Raw genomic sequence first — 23,458 nt, 5'->3', positions numbered from 1 at the left:
ATCCTCTACTCAGAGGTGAGGGATCCTTCTCTCCTGATCACCTCCTTAAGCCAGAATTGCCCCTGCACAGCAGCTGTGTCCTTTGTATCTCCTGACACCAGGTGTGGGGTCTGACTTGGCCCCAGCTCCAGACTCCCCAGCAGCTGCTCCAGGATTCTTTGTAACATCTGTACTCACTAGACATCAGATTGCTATTCCTTTCTTCACCACACCCCACCTATTTAATCTTCTTTCACCTCTCATCACAAAACTAAGATTCTGATCACTTCATTTCTCTCATTTAAGGTATATCAGAGTTCCAGGAAGAAACCAAACAGTGTTTGTTAGATCCAGGGGGTCACAAGTTGTAACTTTATTTTTTCATATTTCCAACTATATATATTACCTATATATATAAGCAAAATTCCAGTTCTGTGATCACAAATTTAATATGCTACATTGTACATAAGGAGTACCTTATGGATAAGGTTCAAAATTCCTTAATATCTTTAATCATGAAAAGGTTGAGTTTTCCTTTTCATCATTAACGTGTTCTTACATGTGGTACAAAACACATCTCAAGCCACATATACATTTATATTTGTGAATATTTTCAACTGTGGTTTATAATTATTATTCTGATGCACTTACAACATCTTTGGTTGACCACATCTTAGATAAGAATGGACTACCAAAACTAAATGGATGTTTTCGTCTGTCTAGGTCTTTTATGCCACTCTGGATCAAATCTACCATGGGAAGCATCCCCTGAGGAAGTCAACCACTGACATTCTCAAGGAAACACAGGAGAAGTTTTATGGCTTACCATACGTTCCAAATACCGTGAGTCTGGCATTTTGATGCTGTTGTGTACCGTTGAATGGTTCTGCTAGTGTATCTGTCGGAGTAAGTCGGTTGTGATCACCTTCCCTCTTACAGAACTTGAAATCCTCACATTTATGTTGAGATTTCCATTTGGGCAAATGCTAGAAATTACCTGGCTCATTTAATGTCTTTGACCGTCCTTTTACATGTGCTTATTTTCCCCCTGCTAGCATTGTTTTTCTAGATTCATGGGAAAGTGGAGGCCTCTATTCTTTTTTGTTATTTTTCTATAATGAGAAAATGGTTAGCAAGCAATATAAGGTGAATGTGACTATCAGTCCCTAATCATTTCATTGCAAAGAGAATTAACATGTATCGAGTACCTTTTTCATGTCAGGGGTTGTAACAGATGTTTTCCATGTCTTGTCGTGGGGTTAGTTCCCTGTCAGGGTAGGAGCAGGAGTGTTGCTACCATTTATTGAGCTCTAGGGGCTAGACTCTGTCTAATAGCTTTGCAAAAAAACATCTCTAATTTAACTCTCAGAACAATTCTATAAATTAAACAATATCTCCATATTTGGGGCTTGTATTGAGGCTCATACATATTATGTGTCCTAAGATCACTTAGTTACTGAGTAGCCATGTTGGAATTCAAAACCAGCCCCTGCAGTCGTGCTTTGTTCGTTGCTTCCGAGCTCCCTGAGGAGGCTCGGAGGATGGTGCACTTCGCCAGGCGCCTGCCTCGCGTTACTCAGGACTCAGCCCCAAGGGACAGAACCCGATTCCTCCTGGCTGCAGCAGGAGAGCAAGTTTGTTGAGTCTCGTGGCTGAGAGGTGTAGGGCTCTATCTGGTTTCTGGTGAAGTGGATCTAGTTGATTCTTACACAGTATTGTTAGAAATATTTCTCTTTCTTAGCTCTGTTTTTCTCTGGACTTATTTCATTCGCAGACAGGCAGCCCTGACCTGGCGATGTGGTGGCTACCAGTAGGTCCGGGTTTATATCCTGCTAGCTTAGCCAGTCTGATAGAAAGAGAGCTAATTTGAAAGTACTCTGTAAACTGTAAAATGCCAAATAAATGGTTTTATTTGTTACAGTATTGGATACCAGCACATGTTATACTGAGCAGTTAAGTTAATCAGTAAACTATACTTGTCCACTAGATCTTCAGGTCCTAACACTCAAACGTGCATGGAAATAGTTCATATTTACCAGAAAAGTAAAGTAACAGGGTATTTTATCTTCATAATATTCCTTATCAACAGTTCTGATCATCTTAGAAGCTTAATCATCTCCATATATATGATTCTAGTCATACTCTCTACCTGGTTTTGACCTTATATATAATTTATTGTTCTAATTCTGTGTACTGTTGAGCTCTGGATTATCTGTATTAGTTAAAATTTGTAGCAATAAGTCATAAATAATAACTATTTATCAATGGAATAAATCATAATAGCAATTGCCTAGATTTTAATAGCTTTTTCCAGTTTATGGAGCCTTGCCTGATTCATGTGCTTCCGTGTGCGTGTGTTTTTGTGCTTATTTTATATTCTTCTTTGCTTGGTTTTAAAATGGATGTGACTTAAACTCCATATAGTTACAACATAACCAGTAAGTAGTAAAGTCATAGGAAGACCCAGATGAGGAGGACCTGGGCTGCTTCCTAAAGCCGCAGAGCTGCCTTTGGCTGAGTGGCGTGCCCCTGCCTTTCTTTTAAGTCTTATGAAGATTTAGCTCCTCCTCCTTTCGGAAGAGAACTCAAACTTCCTTCCCATCTAGCTTTCCTCTATGTAATAACTAAATATACAATAAGGTAACAGTGGCAAACAAATTCTCCATCAATTATGAGTAAATTATTTTTGATTAAAAAGAGGGATGATGTTATTAAATCCACTATCCTGTCCTAGTTTCTTTTGAGAAAATATAAAGCTTCGTCTCTCACTGAGATCGTCTCCCCTCTTCATTGTCGGTAGCTGCAGCACTTTGGACAAATTGTCTTAAGAGCCCTTTAGAAGAAGCATAGCTACAGTTAGAGAAGAAAGACTTTGTTTTAAGTCTTGTCTTTTTTTTTTTTAATGTCTGAGAGTTTGTTTACATTTGCACAAACATTCTATTCTTCCTACCTAGAAACTTTGGAACATCCTCATTCATTTAGCAGCTCATCATTAAACCTATAATAAATATTTCCACAAAAATAAAGAATAAAACCATTGGAATTCTTCAACGCAACATTCATCAGGGTAATAAGACAAGGAAAAGAAAAGATAGAAGCATTGGAAGGGAAGAATAAAAATTGTCATTATTTGCAGATAATTGATTGCTGAGAAAAATCAGAAGTATCTACAGGTAAATTATTAAAATTAATGAGAGGTTAGCAACTATTCTGGATAAGCAATCAATATATAAAAATTTCATCTCTGTTTACCATCAACAAACTGAAAAAAAATTTAAAGATACCATTATAGCCACAAAAAGTATGAGGTACCTACTAAAAAAAGTCTTATAAAAAAAAGGGTATTATCTTTATCTTCAAAATTCTAAATAGATGAAGAACTGAACCGTATTTATAGATAGGAAAATTTAGTTTTAATTTAAAATTAATATTAATTTTTCTCCAGTTAATCTATATTTATTGTAATGTAATGCTGTTTGTTTGTTTGAACCTAACAAGCTGATTATAGAATTTGATGTGAAAGAGCGATGGCCCAAGGATGGCCAGGACAATTCTGAATAGCAGCAGCAAGAGGAGAGACCTGCCCAATCACGATTAGTATTCACATGAAGTTGCAGGAATTCAGACAGTGGAACACTGGTGAGGGATGAATGAGTAGAACGGTGGAGCGGAAGCGAGAGTCCAGGGGCGGACTCAACACCTTCATGGACTCTTAAACGTAAGCTGGGTGGCACTGTAGCTCTGTGGGCAAAGAAGGGACTGTTCATTAAACGATGCTGTAGCAATTGATCATCCATACCGAAAAGATGAAACTTGCATCTCGGTTCTCATACTGCACACAAAAATAGGGTGGGGTAAAGACCCAAATGTGAGAAGTGAAGCTTTATATTTTTAAAAGATAGTGCAAAAGAATATCTTTCTGTTAGTCCCTTTTTATACTTGCTCAGACTATCCTATATCTTATTTACAATGTAAAAGGCATTAAGCATAAAACAAGACTGATAAATTCAACTATATTAAAATTTAAATCTTCTGTTCATCAAAAAAATATGTAAAAAATAGTGAAAAGAAAAGCTACGGAGGAAGAGATTTTCAACACCTATAACTGGAAAAGGGTATTTTTTCCCTTTATTTATTTAGTTATTTTTATTGTGGTAAAAAACACACACACACACATTACATAAAATGTACCATCTTGGAAGAGGTATATTTTTAAAGTGCTTTGAAGGGGCAAAAGACATGGACATGCAATAAGCCACATATAATGACCTGCATGTTAATCAGGGAATGCAAATTCAGACCACATCAGCATACTGTTTGACTCTCACCAATTCGGCAAAAAGTAAAACAACTGGTAGGACCCAGTGTTGACAAGGGTATGGAGTCACAGGCACTCTTACACATGTGGATAGAAGTGCACATTTGGTGTGACCACTTTGGAAAACAATTGGGCATTATCTGTTAGAGTTGAAGATGGACATACCCTATGCCCAGCAATTTAACTCCTATGTGTAACCTGGAGAAAGCATTGTCTGTTATACCAGGTGTTAAGAACAGGAAGATTTGTAACAGCACTGTTTGTAAATAGGAAAAAAGGGGGAGATAGCATTCTAGAAAGAACCCAAGTGATTGTCAACATGAAAATGAATAATTTGTGGCATATTCGTCAGTTGGAACACTGTTCAGCAGTGGAAATTGAGGAATACAGATGGTAAACTTACAGGCATAATGTAAAGTAAAAAAAAGGTGAGTTTCAGAAGAATTAAACTATGTACATTTATAATAAAGTTCAAAATCATTCAAAACTAAATAGTACATTATCATAGATATATACATATGTAGTAGAACTATGAAGAAAATTGAAGGAGGGGTCTGGCCTGGTGGTGCAGTGGTTAGGTTCACATGCTCCGCTTCAGCAGCCCTGGGTTCACGGGTTCAGATCCTGGGCACGGGCCTACACACTGCTCACCAGGCCATACTGTGGTGGTGTCCTGTATATGAATAGAGGAAGATTGGCACAGATGTTAGCTCAGGGACCATCTTCCTCACAAAAAAAAAAAAAGAAAAAAGTAAAGGAGTAATAAGCATAAAGTTCGGATGATACTTATCTCTGGAACAAGGAATGGGAACAAGAAGTCCTAATATTTTATTTCTTAAACTGATTAGTAGGTATGTTTTTGATAATTTTGTCATCCTTTCTTCCTTATTAGTAGAAATATATTCTTGGAATGTAGAAGATATTTCTAAATGTTAAAAGGTCATTTTGGCTGCAATGTGTGTGGTAAAGAATGGATTTGGGGAGACCAGTTGGGAAGTTATTCAAGTGCCTGGGCAAAGCTGACGGTGGCTTGAACTAGGATGGTGGCCATGGAGGAGGAAAGGTTGAAATGGGTTTGAGAACAGTGCAGAAGGTGGAATCAATAAGGCCAGGTGTGGACTGGATGTGGAGGTTGGGGTGATGAGTGAGAAATGTGGATCAAGAATGGCAGCACGGTTTTTAACATGAGTGTTGAGTAGAGGGTGACTGTAGTGTCTTCCCATGCTGACCAAAAAGAGTGACAGCTTTTCGCCCTATAAACTTATTTCCAGAAACTGTTTTATGTCAAGTGAATCATTTTATTCCCTGAAATTGAACAATGAGAAAAGGAAAATATAATTTAAACAACAACCTACAGAATATTCGTAATGTTCATAGAGTCTGTTCAAATTATTTGTAGGTAATGTGGTGTGAACTTTTAGACAATGATTATATATCTGTCTATATTAGCATCTCTCTAAGTGTGTTAATAACTCACCTTGGGAATAAAGTGTCCCATCAGTTATGTTGGAGAACCACTGGTGTAAATAGTGGGTTTTTTTTTAATTGAGATAATATTGGTTTATAACATTATATAAATTTTAAGTGTACACCGTTATATTTCAACTTTTGTATACACTACATCGTGTTCACCACCAAAAGTCTAGTTTCTTTCCGTCACCATACAGTGTCCCCGTTTACCCCTTTTGCCCTCCCCCAGCCCTGGTTTAAATAATGTTAGACGGGCTTCTCCACTGTAGGACTGCTCAGAATCTGCGATGTGCTAATGAGCGTCACAGGCGCTCTGTTCCCAAACTTATTAACTGTGGAAGTCTTCATGATTTATTTCTAGGCACCTAGCCCTATGTAGGTCATATTTTGGAAAATTTTACACTTCATTATGCAACTATTGAACAGGGGCGGCTCCAGCAATATTCCACACTAAATAGTGGGTGCTTATTTTTCAAGTGAGTAAATAGCCTTACTAGATCAGCAATTTATTAATATTTATGTGAGTGCTAAAGTATCTGTATAATATACAGACAAATTTAATTTATACTTTTCTTGCTATTCTATCTGACAGTAGTTTGATGCTAGAAATCCAAAGGTGCCTGCTCAGTTGTGAATAGAGGGCAATTTTACAATATATGCGACCAGACTAGACTTCGATTGTTACCACTTCTCTTAGGAGTTTTGTTTTTATATTAATGGCCATCTCTTCTCCTCTGAATGTTTTCTTTCTAAATGATGGTGCATCTTCCCGGTTTCTAATTCAGAGAGTAGAAAGTGCTGTATTTTTATTTTTATAGTATTCCAGGTTTATATTTTTATTTTGTCACTCACCTCTCTGAAGCAGACAGTCATATCCAAGAAGGTGGGGTGAAACCTTTCTCAGCCTTATGATCCTCCAGTTCTGTCCTCATGAATATTTTTCAAGTTGAAAGCATGAAGAACTGACTCTGTTGACAGACTGCAGGTTTTTAAGATTTGTTGATGATGCAGTGTTTTGAACACATTTCGCAGGTTGATGACCATTGGTGGTAAAGCTGTGTCTCTCACACGCTGCTCTCGGAGCAACAGTGCTCTCTGAGTAAGTGCTCTGCACTGAGAGCTGCTCTGTCCCTCACCCCCCCAGGAAAACAGCAATGTGTACAGAGTAAGAAAATCCTGAGCACCCGTAAGTCATCACTTCCGGCAAATAGCCTAATAATATGTCTGGGAAGATGGTCTTTCTTGACCATTCATAATTTAAAATTTACTATCTTGATGGTATAAAAATTGCTTAAAACCAAAATAAAAGAATTGTTTTAAGAAGGCAGTTACTGGGATTGAATGATCGGTTGATATCTGGTCATTATTCTTGTTAGAGCAAACACCAACAAAGATGTGAAAAGAAGACATGTTTTATGTGAATAGTATTCACTCCATGTTTAGGCTTCATTTCTGTATCCAGCAACAAACTCATTTTATAGTGGTTCAGTGATTAAAAGTGGCACACCAATTATTGCAGTTTACCGGAGGTGGGGGAGATGGGCATTTATATGGTCTGGGCATGCTGCTTACCAGCGCGTCTTTCTGGGTGGACTTCTGCTGCAGGCTTGTTGGGGACATACCTGGTTGGCTACAGCCTGCTCAAGGGGCATCATTTTGGAAAGGCTGCTGCTCCTGGAGACTGATTTCTATTGAGACTTATTCCTATTATGTGTAGTGATAGAGAAGTTATATATATATATTTCATATTAAGTGTAATTGTCTATAGCTTACCCTGTTATTAGAACAAACAGCTGAAAATTTTGCTAAATTTAGACACATCAAAGAGCAAACACCCTTTTCTTTGTTATTTAGCATAAAGAAAACTATTTCCAGGGTCCAGCCTCGTGGCCTAGCGGTTAAGTTCGCACACGCTGCTTCGGCAGCCCAGGGTTTCTCTGGTTTGGATCCTGGGCGCACACTTGGCACTGCTCATCAGGCCATGCTGAGGCGGCGTCCCACATGCCACAACTAGAAGAACCTACAACTAGAATATACAACTATGTACTGGGGGGCATTGGTGAGAAGAAAAAACAAAGATTGGCAACAGATGTTAGCTCAGGGCCAGTCTTTAAAAAAACAACAACAAAAACTATTTCCAAATACTGATTTATATATTTGTACATTAATTCAGTTATATTATTTATATTATTATAGATAACATTTATAAATTATTTTTAACCATATAGTTGCAGTGTTTTTTTTTGAAGAAGAAGTTTAGCCCTGAGCTAACATCTGCAGCCAATCCTCCTCTTTTTGCTGAGGAAGACTGGCCCTGAGCCAACATCCGTGCCCATCTTCCTCTCTTTATATGTGACACGCCTACCACAGCATGGCTTGACAAGTGGTGCCATGTCCGCACCCAGGATCCAAACTGGCAAACCCCAGGTTGCTGAAGTAGAACATGCAAACTTAACCACTGCACCACCGGGCCAGCCCCTATAATGTATTTTTATATGTTATATTTTTAGTAATTGCCTACTACCTACTGTACACTCTCTAGGTGATGGGGATAGAGTAGTGAATAAAACAAGACCGAAATCCTTGCCCTCATGGAGCCTCTATCAGAAATGGCTTGTTTAGAGTGTGTATGCATAATTATCATTATGTCTTGCTGTCCTGTCAAACATTTCATTATTAAGCAAAATATTCCTTGATCTCCTCAAATTGCTCTGAGTTGTGAGCGGATGGACAGAACCTGAAAGCTGAGAGATTAAGACATTCTAATGCTTAATACAGCTGATAGAAAGGATATGTTGCAACACTAGTTTTAATTTCTGGAGGTAGGCTTCTTACCTGAAATATTGACAGAAGAGGTATCTTTTGTTTTCCTGCATTCTTCCTCTCCTTTGCTAACGTGGTGACTTTGCATCAGCAAGCATTCGTGGAGGCATAGCACTGGCTAGACACTGGGAGGTTAAACAAAAGAAAAAAAGATGGCTAGAAATCAAAATTACACTAATTAAAAATAACCAAAACGAAAAGTAGCAAATGTTGGAGAGGTTGTGGAGAAAAAGGAACTCTCATACACTGCTGGTGGGAATGCAACCTGGTGCAGCCACTATGGAAGACAGTATGGAGATTCCTCAAGAAATTAAAAATAGAAACACCATATGACCCAGCCATCCCACTACTGAGTATCTATCCAAAGAGCTTGAAATCAGCAATTCCAAAAGTCCCATGCACCCCTATGTTCATTGCAGCAGTATTTACAATAGCCAAGATGTGGAAGCAACCTAATGCCCATCAACTGATGATTGGATAAAGAAGATAATGGTGTGTGTGTATCACACACACACACACACACACACACACACACAAACAATGGAATACTACTCAGCCATAAAAAAAGATAAAATTGTCCCATTCACAGCAACACAGATGGACCTTGAGGGTATTATGTTACGTGAAATAAGCCAGGTAGAGAAAGACAATCTCTGTATGACTCCACTCATATGTGGAAGTTAAATTTGCAGACAGAAGAGAACAGATTAGTGGTTACCAGGGGAAAGGGGGCATGGGGGTGGGCACAAAAGGTGAAGTGGTGCACCTACAACACGACTGACAAACAATAATGTACAACTGAAATTTCACAAGGTTATAAACTATCATAATCTCAATAAAAAGTTAAAAAAAAAAGATGGCTAGACAGAATAGAAGAGTGGTTTATAGGCTCAGGTGAGCCATCAGAGAGACCTGGGTATTTGGTGTTTGAGAAGTTGGAAGGTGATGATAAAAGAGAAGGAGTGGGGAATGACACCCATGGTTTTAACGGGGCCATCTGTGAGGATAGGGATGGCATTCAATGAAATGTGGAATACAAGAGGGGTAGCTGCTTTATGGTGTAGGGGGTGCAAAGATGGTGAGTTTAGTCTGAGATGATGATAGAATATCCAAGGAGAGATGCCTGTGAATATCTCGGCAGTGGGTGAATACTGCCTCAGCCGGTGTGATTGGAGAAGCTCTAATTGGAACGCTTTTTTTAAGTACCAGCAAAAAAAAATTTTTTAACGTATTGTTTTCTCTTCTGTTTCTACTACTACAATTACAACAGTATAATATTCTGTTCTTTTCTATTATTTTTAGGGTTACATTGACTATATGGTAGCTTGGAACATCATTTATAGAACATTTATTTTGGATGTGTGTTCAGAAGTTCCAAATAACAGACTAATAAATGCAGTTTTAGTGTACAACTTCTGTGTAATTTGAAGACTTCCCATCATGAAATTGCTCAGTGTTTAGAGCACATTCTTAAGCTGACATTGCTGTTGTCGTGATTGTATGTGCAGAGGAAGGCAACCGCTAATTCACCAGCTGGGAGATGGAGTGCAACCACTGGTAAGCCCAGTTGTTTATGTAGTGTGCTCATCCCAGATTAGCTTTCAAACAGCCCTCTTAACCATGTGGAAGGGTGGGAGTAGGGGGATGAAATCAAGACAGTGGAACAGTGCAGAGAGATTTTGGGACTATTCTTACCATATTTACTTTATGAAGTTTTGTTTTGTTTTTTTAGTAGTCTCAAAAAGAAGAAAAATAAACAGAAAAAATAAACCCACCATGAGAAAATAGCGTTTGCTACCCACAGTTTGGGTGTTAAGACTTTGATTTCTTACTACTAGAATTTATTTTCTTTCCTGCTTACTTGATAGTAAGTTTTGAAGAACTTCTTTCTTCAAAATATATACATGAGAGTATATATATGTAGAAACTCATGTAGATGTCTGATGTTTATGTATTCAGTCAGATTAAAAATTGTTTTTATGTTTTTAATTTTAAATGTAAATTTCAAAGCTTTTCATAGGAGATTTCACAATTTTAGTTCAGTTGTTAATATAAAATTGTATCACGGCTTATTGATTTTATGTAGCATCAAGTGTTAATGATTTTATTTTAAAAGGTTTAATTTTAGAATAATTGGTAAAACTTGGAGATAAGAAATAGTATTTATTAAATCATTTCTACCATCTAGATTAAAATGGCCATCAGATGTTTTCCAATTAGTTATTTTTAAAGAAAGGCTGCTAAGAGAAACTGTGACACCATGTGGGACTCTTTTTATAGAAATCTGAGGTCTGCTTTTGACCTTTGCTGTTCTGACCTCAAGCTTGTTCAGATGTTGATTCAAAGAATGGCATAAAAGTCTCTTTTTTTACTGTGTAAAAAAAATACTATCTATTAAACAATAGAACTGGAGCCAGGGTAGTTAGAAGTTCATCAGTCTCTAGAGAATTTAGCTTAAATTATTTGATAAAAATCCTCATTCCTCCTAAATATTTAGTCTTTTCTTTTTTTCCTCTTATTCCTCTGCCCCAGCTCTGGCACAAATGGAAAAGCTCTTCTGTGAAGGGAAGGTACAGCCCAGGTTGCACTAGTCTGGAGCATTTGATGTTGCTAAGCAAATGTTAGATTAAACAAAACAATATTTATTTTCTTCTTTACCTTAAATACAAGACCATATGGTGCATATCTAGAACAAGCTAAGTGGTTAATTGCATGTTAAATTCCTTTCCTCTTTGACTGCATAAACAACTGAGAAAATATTTACCTTCTCTGTCATGCTGGATTTATTTATGACTTTGTAACTAAAACACAGAAGTGTTATAAATTGAAACTTTAATCTCATGATTGACTCATTTTCTAAAAATTTATATGGTTTCAGTTTGTGGGACAGCTGCAACTCTAGATTTCACTGATTTAAAACATGAGGAAATTATATGACTGCCTGAGTTGTTTTTATAATATAGTCCTTTGAGCCAAGTCACCAACTTTCATTTTTGTCTTCGTTTTCATAAATAGTTCCACACCTTTTTTTTGCCTGCAAATTCACATAGGCTAGATATAATGAAATAAAAACCCAAGATAGTGGAAATTCTTTCTTTACCGGGTAAACTTGGTATTTTAAATGATACACATGTGTCTTTTAGATTATAGCTGTTTACATTTCAGGAAGCTTTTTCTCTGGTAATTCTCTAAGGTAAACCACGTTCTCATCCACATGAATGTGAGTGGTGAGCAGGACACTGGGACCTCACTATTATTCCTGGAGTGACAGTACCCAGAGGGGCTTGGACCAGTGTCTTTTTACCTTTATGCCTTTGGAACTCCAAGGGCAACATTAGCAACAGAAGGAAGCCTCCAGTTGAATAATGTTAATTTTACATTTTAGTTGTATTTTGAGTAGGTAATATATGCACATGATTAAAAATCGTAAGGTGTAAAGCGTTTACAGTATGACGTCTCCCCCCTACTCCAGTCCTCCTGGCCCTTGGCCCCTCTCTCTGGAGGCACCGTGTGCCACTCTTGTTTCTCACACACTGACTTGAAGATAGAATCACTTCAGTTAGATAGAAAGATACATCAAATCTGCTGTTCTCAGGAACTCCCTTCCTTTACTGTTCTTCCTGCCTTTTCTTCCACATGGGCTAACTCTTGGCTGGACGATTACAATTCTCCCTTAATGAATCTTCTCTTATCTCTTTTTCTTCTGTCAAATCCACACAGCTATCAGTGAGATCCTTTCTAAATACAAATTTGATTATGGTACGCCTCCCCGCTCCTTAAAACCGTCCAGTTGTTTCCATTGCTCTTGAGTTAAAGGTCAAAGACCTTGGCTACCCACGAGTTCCTGCGTGGTTGGTCACTCGAGCTGCATCCAGCTGAACACACCCTGCTTCCTTTGGCACCAAGTTCTCCACGTTCTTGGCACTTGTTTCCTTCTGCCTGGAGCACTCTCTTTTCTCCTCACGTCACCTCTGCTAGAAATGGCACTTCTCCAGACCTCGTTCCTCTGTTATACATTCTCATAGAACTGAGGTCTTTCCCTTCGTAGTGATCTTCCCAGTTTATAATTTCTTAATGTTGTTTGATTAGTTTCTGTCTTCCCAGTGGAAGTGAAACTTGCATAAGAGCAAGGCCCCTTTCTGATGTGTTCATTATTTCTCCAGGACTCCACACAGTTTCTTATACATGGTAGGTGGTCAACAAATATTTATGGAAGTTTTTTCTTTTATCTTTTCACAGATGCATAAGTTATATAAAGTGCGCAAATCCTAATATACAGCTCCATGAAATTTTATATAGGTATATACGTGTGTAACCACCACCCACATGGAGATATATAACATTTCCAGCACCTCAGCAGGCCCCGCCACCCCCTCTCAGTCAGTACCCTCTTCCCACAAGGTACCCACTGTTTTGCCTGTTTTGAACTTCATGGAAGTGCCTTCATACAGTATGTGCTCTTTTGTGTCTGGTTTCTGTTGTATATTACGTTTGTGAGATCTGTCCATCTTCCTGTGTACTTCAGTAATCTGTTCTTTTTCATTGCTTTAAAGTATTCCATTTTTAATAAGCCACAACTTATTTATCCATTCCATTGTTGGTGGACATTTGAGTTATTTCTTGTTTGTGGCTATTTTGAATAAAGTTCCTATGATTATTCTTGTGTATGTCTTTTGGGGGATGTAAGCATTCGTTTCTGTTGAGTGTACACCCAGGAGAGAATGGGGTATTCTTTTGTTTAGTTTTAATGTAGCTGTTGCCAAATGGTTTTTTAGAGTAGTTCTGGTGAGTTACATGCCAACTAGCAATGTTTGCATGTATCATTTGCTCCACATCCTGTCCAGTAATTGGCTTTAACTTCAGCCATACTGGGGGTGTGGAGCATTATCTCACTGTGGTTTAATTTGTACTTTGCTCATGACTAATGACACTGGGCACTTTTTCATATGTTTATAGGCCACATGAATGTCCCCTTTGTGTAAGGATTTTGGCTCTAATCTGGGTGAAATAGGAAGCCATTGGAGGGTTTCAAGCAGAGGACTAACAGATTGAATGCGGAGTGTAAGAAAAGGAGCAGAATCAAGAGTGATTGCAAATATTTCGGCCTGAGCAGCCAAAACGGTGGTGTAGCCCTTAAGAGGGAGAAGACTGTGGGAAGAGTAGGTCCCTAAGGGTGATCAGGAGATCAGTTTTCAGAAATACTAAGTTTGAGACATCTGTTAGACAAACAAGAGAAAATGTCATGTACGCAGGTGGATATACAATTCTAAAGTTTGGAAGAACTGTCTTTGCTGGAGATATCAGTTTGGGGTTATCCACACACAGATTGTATCTAAAGCCAAGGTTTTGGGTGAGATCACCCTTAAGAGTGAGTAGAAATGGAAAAAGATATGTCTGAAAGATGAGCCCTGGGCCGTCATTTGGAAGACTGGGAAATGAGAAAGAACCAACAGAGGAGAATGAGAGCTAGAAACCAATAAAGTAAGAGGAAAGAGTAAGACAGCATGATGTTCTGGAAACCAATTGAAGAAAGTGTTTCAAGGAGGAGTGAGTGAGTGATGTGTCAAATGGTACCTTTAGGTCAAGTGAGTTGAGGACTGAGAATCAGTCATTGGGTTTAACAATGTGAAGGTCATGGGTGACCTGGATGAGTACAGTTTAAGTGGAGTGGTGGGAGCAGAGACTAAGTGGAGTGAGTTTCAAGAGAAAATGGAGGGAGAGGAATTGGAGGCAGTGCTTATAGGTAACTCGTGTTTTCTTGTGAGAAAAGGAGAGAAATTGGACTTGGAGGGAGTGCAGGATAAAGAGAGGTGTTTTTTTGTTTGATTGATTTCATTTTGGTTTTTAATGAGAGAAATAACATGTGTAGGCTAATGGGAAAGCTCTATTAAGACTGAAAAATTGATGATGCAGGTAAGCAATGGAAAAATGGCTGGGGTGGGTGAGAGGGGATGGGATCTTTTGTCTATGCAGAGGGGTTAGCCCCTGCTGGGAATACAGTCATCTGTAGGGCATGTGAGCAAAGATACAGGTACTGGGTAGGTGTGATTGTGGAAGTTCCCTTCAGCTTGCTTTGTTCAGTGAAATAGGAAGCATAGTCACCAGCTGAGAGTGAGAGGGAAGGTGGTGCTGGTATTGAGGAAAGAGGAGACGTATAAAGTGGTCATTCCTGAGAACGGGAGAGTCAGTGGAGTGAGATCTGTGATTTGCTGCTGAACAGCATTAAGGGCCCACTTGAGGTGAATGCCACTAATTTGAAATAAGAGCCATCGAGATGGTTATATGCTTTTCCCAGCAATATTCTCCTGTGCAGGTACAGGTGCCAAGCTTTAACCAGAGCTGTGGTTTTGCCAAATGAGTATGGTGATGCAAGTATGGCAATGGACTTGAGGGTGTACGCAAAAAAAGCATTAGAATGACTGACTGTGGGATGTACTTGGGTGAAGAGAACAGGGAGCACATGAGGGAGCTGAAGCATGGGGAGCAGTTGTTAGGATGAATGGATTTTGAGGTCCCATTGGGGTTTGAGAGAAGGTACTAGAGAGAGTGAGTGGAAAAGATAGGAGGTGATAGTTGAGGAAAGGAGTAATAACTTGAAGTTGGTAATGTGGGGTGGTTTCAGTTATAGTAGTGACGAGGTCCAGGTTGTAACCATGGAAGTGAGAGACTGAGTTAGGGCCAAGGACAGTAGCACTAAAGGAAAACAAGGTCAAAGAATCAAGAAGCCAGAGTATATGTATTAGTTTTCTATTGTTGCTATAATGAAATGATGCGGGGTCGGTGAGCCTAGGAGTCGAAAGAAAGATTTCTTGGACTCTCAAGATCTGGCAGTAGTGCTCTTTTATTTAGAGAATAGTGTGGAATACCATGGGGACAGGACCCATGGGCAGGCAGAGCTGCTGCTGCCGGCATGGGGACAGGACCCATGGGCAGTCAGGCTGCTGCGTGGGGACAGGGCCCACAGGCAGGAGGAGCCACTGCTGCTGCCGCTTCTGCTGCCCCCGCTGGCATGGGGACAGGACCTATGGGCAGGCAGAGCCGCTGCTGCTGCCCCCGAGTTGAGGGTTAGGCTAATTTTATAAGGCATGGGTATGTGAGTCATCTCTTTACAAGACAAAGCAAAGAACATGAAAAAAAGTTAAAATGGTATCAGTGCAGGTGGGGTCTGGTCATTGGGTGATCCCATGACTTTTAGACAAGAATCAAACCGGTTTAAGTAAAGGTCAGAAGCCACCACCCTAAATCAGTTACATGAGATTGCCAGACAGCAACCAACTTAAGTTCTTGCCTTCCCCATTAAGAGTTTCTAGGGACAAGGTCATCTCTCTTCTTCTTCCTGGTACAGAGAGGGAGGCACCTTTTACAGATAGAGATTTACCTTACAAATGTAAATGTGTCCCAACAAGGGCAAGTTCCATTCCTCAGAGCCTCCTTCCGTGTCCCAGTTTATCAAAAGCAATCAGCCCCAAACAATCCCGATGCCAAAGAGACGTATCCTGGGGTGGCCAATTTCAGGTCCCTACAAGGTCATCCCCTCTTCCTTCACAAATGCAAATATCTCTCCAAGGGCAAGAAAATTCCAGTCCTCAGAGCCTGCTTCTCATCTGCAGTTTTTAAAATTAACCAGCCAAAAATCCTCATCATAAACTACTACAAATTTAGTGGCTTAAAACAGCAGAATATTTATTCTCTTACAGTTCTTGAGGCCAGACATCCAAAATTAGTCTTAAGGAGCTAAATTCAATGTGGCAGCAAGGCTTGTTCCTTCTGGAGGCTCCAGGAGAGAATCCATTCCTGCATCTTCCAGCTTCTAGAGCCCGACAGTGTTCCTTGGCTCCCCGTCACATCACTCCAATCTCTGCTTCCCTCACACATCACTTTGCCTCTTTGACCTTCTTGCCTCTCTCTCTAAGGACCCTTGTGATTACATTTAGGTTCCACCCAGATGCCCCAGGGTAATCTCCTCAAGATCTTTAATTTACATCTGCAAAGTTCCTTTTGTCATGTAAGGTAGCATCCACAGGTTCCAGAAATTAGGGCATCACATCTTTGGGGGAGGGGCATTATTCTTTCTACTACAAGGGGCCTTTGAGAGATTAGCTATAGGGTCATCAATATCATCAGAATTATAATAGGAGTAACGTTGGTGAGAGTGAAAGTAGAGCAGAAGTGAAACTCTTCAAAGAATGAGTGGGAATGACGGACATCCCAGCTAGTGACTGCAGAGTGAAGGGTAACAGTTTGTCCTAGGCCACTCTCAGGAAAATCGAAGTTGGAATATCCTTAAGGAGGAGGAAGGGAGGATGGCCTAGAACTGGCAGTGACAAACAGAAAGCACCTGCCCCACCTCCAAGCCCCGTGATATGAGGGATTGGAAAAGATTGCCAGGGGAGGAGGATTCTCAGTAGAGACCCAAGTTTTTGTCAGAACAAAAAAGTGAAGGGAACATTCAGAGAAGGCAGATGAAAATACAGGTGATTTTGCTGACAACTGAATTCCAGAAAGCTCAGTGGAAGATGGGGAGGAGAAAGAAGAGGTCAGAAAATGGGATTCAACAAGCTGTTGGGAGACCAGAGCTTCGTATGGTAACTGATTTAAATAGGGCAGGTGGTCTTAAGACAAATAATGGTGGTGGAGCTGTGAGGGCTGGGCAGAGGGAGGGTGAGAGTCCTGGCAGAGCACCCAGTGCCCTGGGCCTCCCACCTGACATCTGCAGATGGAGGCCAGTGGAGGGTGGGTCTCCCTTAGAGCGTGTGGGAGTTGGTTGAGGAGAGCTCAAAACCAATCATACTGGAGAGACTGGGAGTTGAAGAGAAGGGCATGGAAAGTGAGACATGATTTCACATTAGTTTGCAAAATAGAAGTACAGTATTTGTTTATTTATTTGTTCCTGATACTCTGGGTAGTGGCAGAGGCCAGGATCCCCATTCAGTTTTGTACTGAAGCTAAGAAGCTTTCCAAACTTTGGAATTATGTTATAGGAACAGAATAGAGTGAGGATTAAGTAATTTACCTAAGGTGTCATAGGCACAGTTAGTATACATGTTGCCTGACTTTTGGACTAGAGTTCTCTTTGTTATACTAATTTACTGTCATGAAATAAATTCCAGATAGTGTAAACAAATAGAAAAACATAATTTATTAAAAGATGGCACATATAGGCAAATATCTCTGTCATTTAGGGAAGGATAGTAAGTTAAAAAGAAATGGAAGAAATCGCAAATGAAAACAGTAATAGATTTGATCACAAAAATTTGAATTTCTCTCAGAAAACATGAATAAAATTCACAGGCTCACAAACTGATGTTTAAAAATTGTAACATTTATGACAAATGGTTTACATTGTTACTGCATAAAGAACTTATACAAATACAACAAGAACAACTGAAGAATAACAACAGATCTCAATACTCCCCCATCAGAAAATGGACAAAGATAAAAACAGTCACAAAAGAGGAAAATGTAAATGATTTATGTATGTGTATACGAAAAATTGTCTGACTTTCCTAGCACACAGAAATATGCAAATTGAAATAACAGTGAAACAACATTCACTTACCAAATTAATAAAGATTTAATAAAAAGACAACATAGTGGTGCCAGTATTGATACACTGAGATAGATATTTTTATATGTGTTCATAGGAGGATAAATTGGTTTGGCAAGAGGGATCAAGAACATGAAGAGCTTTCCAAGTTCTTAAGCCAATAATGTAACATTTAGGAATTTATTCTAAAGAATTTATTCTAAAGAAATAAATAGAAAACCAAATAAAACTTTATACCTGATAATCACTACAGTTACAAAAAATTGGAAAGAGTCCAACATTGAAGGAATGGTTAAGCAAACTGTAGCGTGCCTGCAGACTGTGGCCTGCCCATGTGGTTGTCATCAGGCCTCTTCTCTAACATTCCACTTCTCTCTCTGGCACCTGGTAGAATTGCCCTTCCTTGTTCCATGCAGGTAGTTGTGACCCTGTGACTTAATTTGACCAAAGAAATGGAGCAGAAGTGATATGTGTCTTTGCTAGGCTGCAGCCTTTAAGAGCTCCTGTGAACTTGTCCGCTTTTCCTTCCCCTGGGCCCAGCAACGAACGTCATTCCAGGTGGCAGAGACCATAAAAGTGTGTGTGACTCAGTGCTGTAGATGAGGGAAGAGCGTGCTGACCTGAGAGGGACGTGTCGTCTGCTCAAGGAACAAATCTTTGTTGTTTGAAGCCACAGAGATCATAAGTTTTGTGTTATTGCATCATAGCATATCCTGACTAGTACAATCCATGTGATGAAATAATGTACAGCAATTAATGTTTAAAAACAATTCTTAAAATCAGGATTGTGAAAACAGCTATAAATTTGTAGATAGTGTGATTTCATCTTCTGAAAACAGACTGAAGAGAACTTTAAAGTATTGACAAATTTTTATCACACAGTCATACATTAGGAGTGAGCTTCATTTTCTTCTTTATATTTATGTTTATATTCCAATTTTCTATAATGAGCATATATTCCTTGTAAAATCAGCAGGATAAAAACACATACACATACACCCCCACACACCTTCAGTTGGCTTCCAGTGACAGGGGCATCCAATTCTCTCTGCATCATTAAAAAGGTAACAATAATTGAAATGACAATGATCATATGGGCCCTTTCTATGCCTGGTCAGCCCAGCTGAGATGAAGGAGCAGAACTAAGCTTAAATTAGGTTCAGAGGAGAAATTCCCCTTCCCCATGGTTTTAGTTCTGGATGTGAAATTCGCTCCCCTAGTGCTGAAGAACTTTCCCTCTCTTCTTTAAGTGATCTTGGAGATTGAGAATGTGAACTGTCCTGCTTCAGAAAAGATGCATCCTGAAAGAGAGAGCTTTTGGGGTGATAATCAGGCTCTTCATAACACTGAGCAGTTTTTCATTGCAGAGCACTGTGTGGAAATGCCATGGCAGAGAGCATAGAGGAAAGAGAAAATGTGTCTTTGCCTGGATGAAACTTATACATACCTTAATAAATGAAGATGAATTAATTCAAAACTGACTATGGAATGTGAGTCCCTTGCTTTCCCAAATCATCTGAAAGTCTCATACGTCTCTTACTAGGATTAAGCTCAATCCTCCGTGAAATATAGCTTAGACTTGGTTCATTTTTGTTTATCACACATTTTCCAGGGGCCTTTATTATTGTGTGCCAGGCACAATGTCTTGATACTTTGTGCAGAGTGGACAGGATGCTTGACACTTATCTGCATCGCAAGCTGTGGCCTTATCCCTAGTTTGTTTTCCCAGACCCCACCTGGTGCTCACATTCCTTCTCTTGCTGCAGAACTCTGCCCCAGAACCCTATTCTCCTCGCCCCAACTCTTGTTCCAGGTTCTGAGCCTATTTTTCAGCGTGACAGGAGGAGTGCAAATAACCCTGTGAATGGGTATGTCTCTGTGAACTTGACCCCTCTATCCTTAAGTTAAATTCCCAGGAGTGGGACTGCTGGGCTAAAAGAAGTGCTCGGTTTATATTCCAGTTGCAATGCTGAAATCCAGATAGTTTTCCATGGACAATCCTGATTGCTGATTTGATTTTAATTTTTGCCAATCCAATAGACCACAAATAGTGTAAGATTTTTGCTTGCAATTCTTTTATTAGTAAAATGAACATCTTCCCCTATGATATATTACCATCTGTATGGAGAATAGGAGATGAATTGCCTGTTTTTTTCATTTTCCCATGTTTATGTTCATCTTTTGTTATTGATTTTTATAGGGATGTTAACCTTTTTATCCTTTTTGTTATAAGTATTTCCCCCATTTTGTTATTTTTCAACTTCTTTTATGATTTTTTAACATTCAGAAGGTTTTATTTTTGTTAGTTTGCTTAATGGTGGTGGTTTAAATCTGACAGATTTAATTAAAAGTTAAATCTTTTTTTCAAGTTTACTATCATGCTTAAAAAGAATTTCCTAGCCTAAGAGTATTTAAATTTTGCCCATATTTTCTTCTAGCACTCTTACGGTTTTATTTTTCACTCTTTAATCTTAGATTATTTAAATTCACGGTGATATAAGGTATGAGATTTGGAACCAGCTTTTTTTCTCCTTTGTTTTTGAATAAGCCGGTTTTCCCTACTGATTTGAAAAGGCTTCCTTTGTGAGATGCTAGGTTTTCATCTATAGAAAGATTTATTTCTAAGCTTTCCATTTCAGGGGTTCTTGCCCAGGCTGGATCATCATTTGTGGAGGGTTTTTTGTGTGTGTGTGATGGTTGGTTGTGCTTTTAACACAGATGCCTTTCCTCCACTATTCCCTTTATCTACCTATTCCTATCACACTATCATATATTTATAACGTTCTTCTTGTAAGTTCCTCATGCATCTTGTTAAATGTGTTCCTGTTTTATGATTTCTTGTTTTTTTGCTGTTGTGAATGGGTATATATTCCTTCCTCTACCCTTTTTCTAGCTGATTATTATTGGTACATAGAGTTATTTATTTTGGTTTATTGATTTTGTGGCTGGCATTTTCAATGAACACTTAGTGTTTTTGATACTTATTTACTAGATTTTAGGGATTTTCCAGATATATCTGTCTATCTCTATACGTATATTTAACCTATATATATATATATATCCTATATCTCGCAACATATGTAAATAATATTTTTTGCTGCCCTTTTCTAATATTTATACGTTTCCACATGTCCTTGACTGGTTCAGTGGCTTGAAATTCCAAAATAATGCTAACTAACAATAGAGAAGTTGAGCATCCTTGTTTTGATTATGGTATTAATGGAATGTTTCTGGTTTGATCTCTGAAAGAGGGCTGGTGTATGTGTTTGAGAGAAGAGAACATTCCGGCATAAAGAGTCACATATTCAAATTACAAAGACAAGAGAAAGTTATGTGTGGAAACAGGTTGTATGAAGCTGAAGTTCTGTGTAGGGGAGTAACAACAAGAGCAACATAGGCTCCTCTGAGGAGGGGGAGGTCGACTGTACGTGATAGATAACATAGGAGTAATGTAGAGTGCAGAGCTCGAGCATCAGATGACCTGGACTGAGTCTTGAGTATCAGATCTTCCTCTGTAAGATGGTGGCATTGAACCCATATGGTTATTGTAAGGATTGAATGAAATAATATATGTCAAAAGCACTCAGCCCAATGCCTGACACATAGTAAACACAAAACAAATATTCAATAGTAGTAGTAGTATTGTCAGTATAATAAATGGTTATTGAAAAGGGGGGGGTTAAATGATAAAGATGTGTGTGGGGATGATAATTTCATCAGTTGCATGTAGGATGGGTGAGAGGAGGAAAAGCAAACTAATACATTAAAATGGATGGGAATCTCTGTGTTCAGCATTCTTTAGTCAGTGACTTTGAGGCTGACCCCTGCTCCTGAGGGACAGCCATTTGCCAGGCCACCAGAGCTCCCCGTAATAATGCGCTTGGCTACTTGCTTGAGTACCGCTATGACAGATTTGTGCCCCTCTAGCTGCTTTCTGTGACCACATGTGGTTATTAATATATGAGAGTAGTTTATCTTGGTGTCTTTTACACATCTCGATTTGTAATGTATATATTTAATAATTATAAAAGTGAGCACCCGGTTAGTTGCTTTCTCTAATATACATTATCTTCAGATCCTTAGTGATGATGCAATCATTCTTTTCACATGTGTATATTTTTCTCTGTCTCAGGGAAGCTTTGAAACACTTGCTGATTTATGGAGAGTGAAAAGTGAACCAAACTTTCTCAGAACATTTAGAAAAACTCAGACACTTAAAAGCTAAAAGCAAACAATATTTGAAATGATTTATACAATTTCAGCATAACTTCTTTCCACTTAAGCCAAAGTACAGTCTAAACAACCCTTTCACAGTGCTAAGTCCTTTAAATGAAAGCAGTGGAGGTCTATAAATCAAATGATGGTTTACATTTATTTCATAACCACTTTTTCTAACTCGTTTTCCCTCTTAAAACTTAGTATATCCTCTAAAATGTTGAACCAGTCCTCTATTGAATTTAAATTAAAGTGAATAAAGAAATACACAAAAAGATTTTGGAGAATACTATGCGGCCACAGCTTAGTTTAGAAAAGCGTGGTGTTGAAAGAAGGCAGAGTAGTACCAAATGCTGCTGCGCTGGCTTATTTGAAGTAAGAGAGCTCAGCTCTAAGCTGGTTTGTCTCCGGAGCGAGTGAGTAACAAGCACGCTCACTGTGGTGGAGTAATCTCAATTAGCCTAGGGCACTGATACTAGGAATCCACAAAACACTTTAATCCTAATTATTTTTGATAACCTCTTATTTTGAAATAGTTTATTCATAAGTTACGAAACAGTTCTCGTATGCCCTTCACCCAGCCTCCCCAGCGATAATATCCTACAGAACCGTGGTACGTTGTCAAATCCAGGAAATGAACGTTGCTACCATACTACTAACTCAGTAATCTGAATTACTGTTACATTCCTGTATTTGCTCATTGTGATTACTTCTGAAATTTGCTGTCTTTTATCTTCCGAGGCGGTATATCTCAGAATGGTTTTAGCTAAAACTGGTTCATGAGTTTAATCTTACAACCCACAACTCCTTTTGTTCTGTTAGATGATAACCAGATTTCACGAGCATTGTGAAGACGGAACCAGTAGGAGCTGAATCACTAGAGACTGGCGCGTGATTAGAGAACCTGCATTCTAATTATTACAATGTTAGAAAAACACAAATATTTTAAAGTGCTAAATGTAGAGAGCTACAGAGGCTGTTTCTTTCTTTGTAATCTACTTCTCTGTCGGGTAAAATCCAGTACATGCTATGAGATCACCCATCGTAAGCTCTTTTATCTGCTGTTATATCCTTGGCTTTTCTTTCTACTTATAGTAGCACTGATT

The 23,458-nt window shown here is 38.9% G+C and overlaps 1 protein-coding gene across 3 annotated transcripts in view; it reads left to right on the top strand.

Moving 5' to 3' along the window:
* MIPEP (mitochondrial intermediate peptidase) overlaps nucleotides 1–23,458 on the top strand; it is a 185,734-nt gene that overhangs the window by 117,020 nt on the left and 45,256 nt on the right. For all 3 annotated transcript variants that reach the window (XR_011527994.1, XM_070578600.1, XM_070578601.1), the window contains exon 16: nucleotides 703–822. Coding sequence is in view for 2 of the 3 variants with exons in the window: in XM_070578600.1 (XP_070434701.1) it covers nucleotides 703–822 (120 nt within the window). In the remaining variant the exon portion in view is untranslated. The remainder of the gene's footprint in view (nucleotides 1–702; nucleotides 823–23,458) is intronic.

Source organism: Equus przewalskii, chromosome 16 (genome assembly GCF_037783145.1).
Source record: "Equus przewalskii isolate Varuska chromosome 16, EquPr2, whole genome shotgun sequence".
Taxonomy (NCBI): Eukaryota; Metazoa; Chordata; class Mammalia; order Perissodactyla; family Equidae; genus Equus; species Equus przewalskii.
The sequence above is the reverse complement of the archived record's forward strand: the minus strand, read 5'-3'. Positions and strand labels throughout refer to the sequence as shown.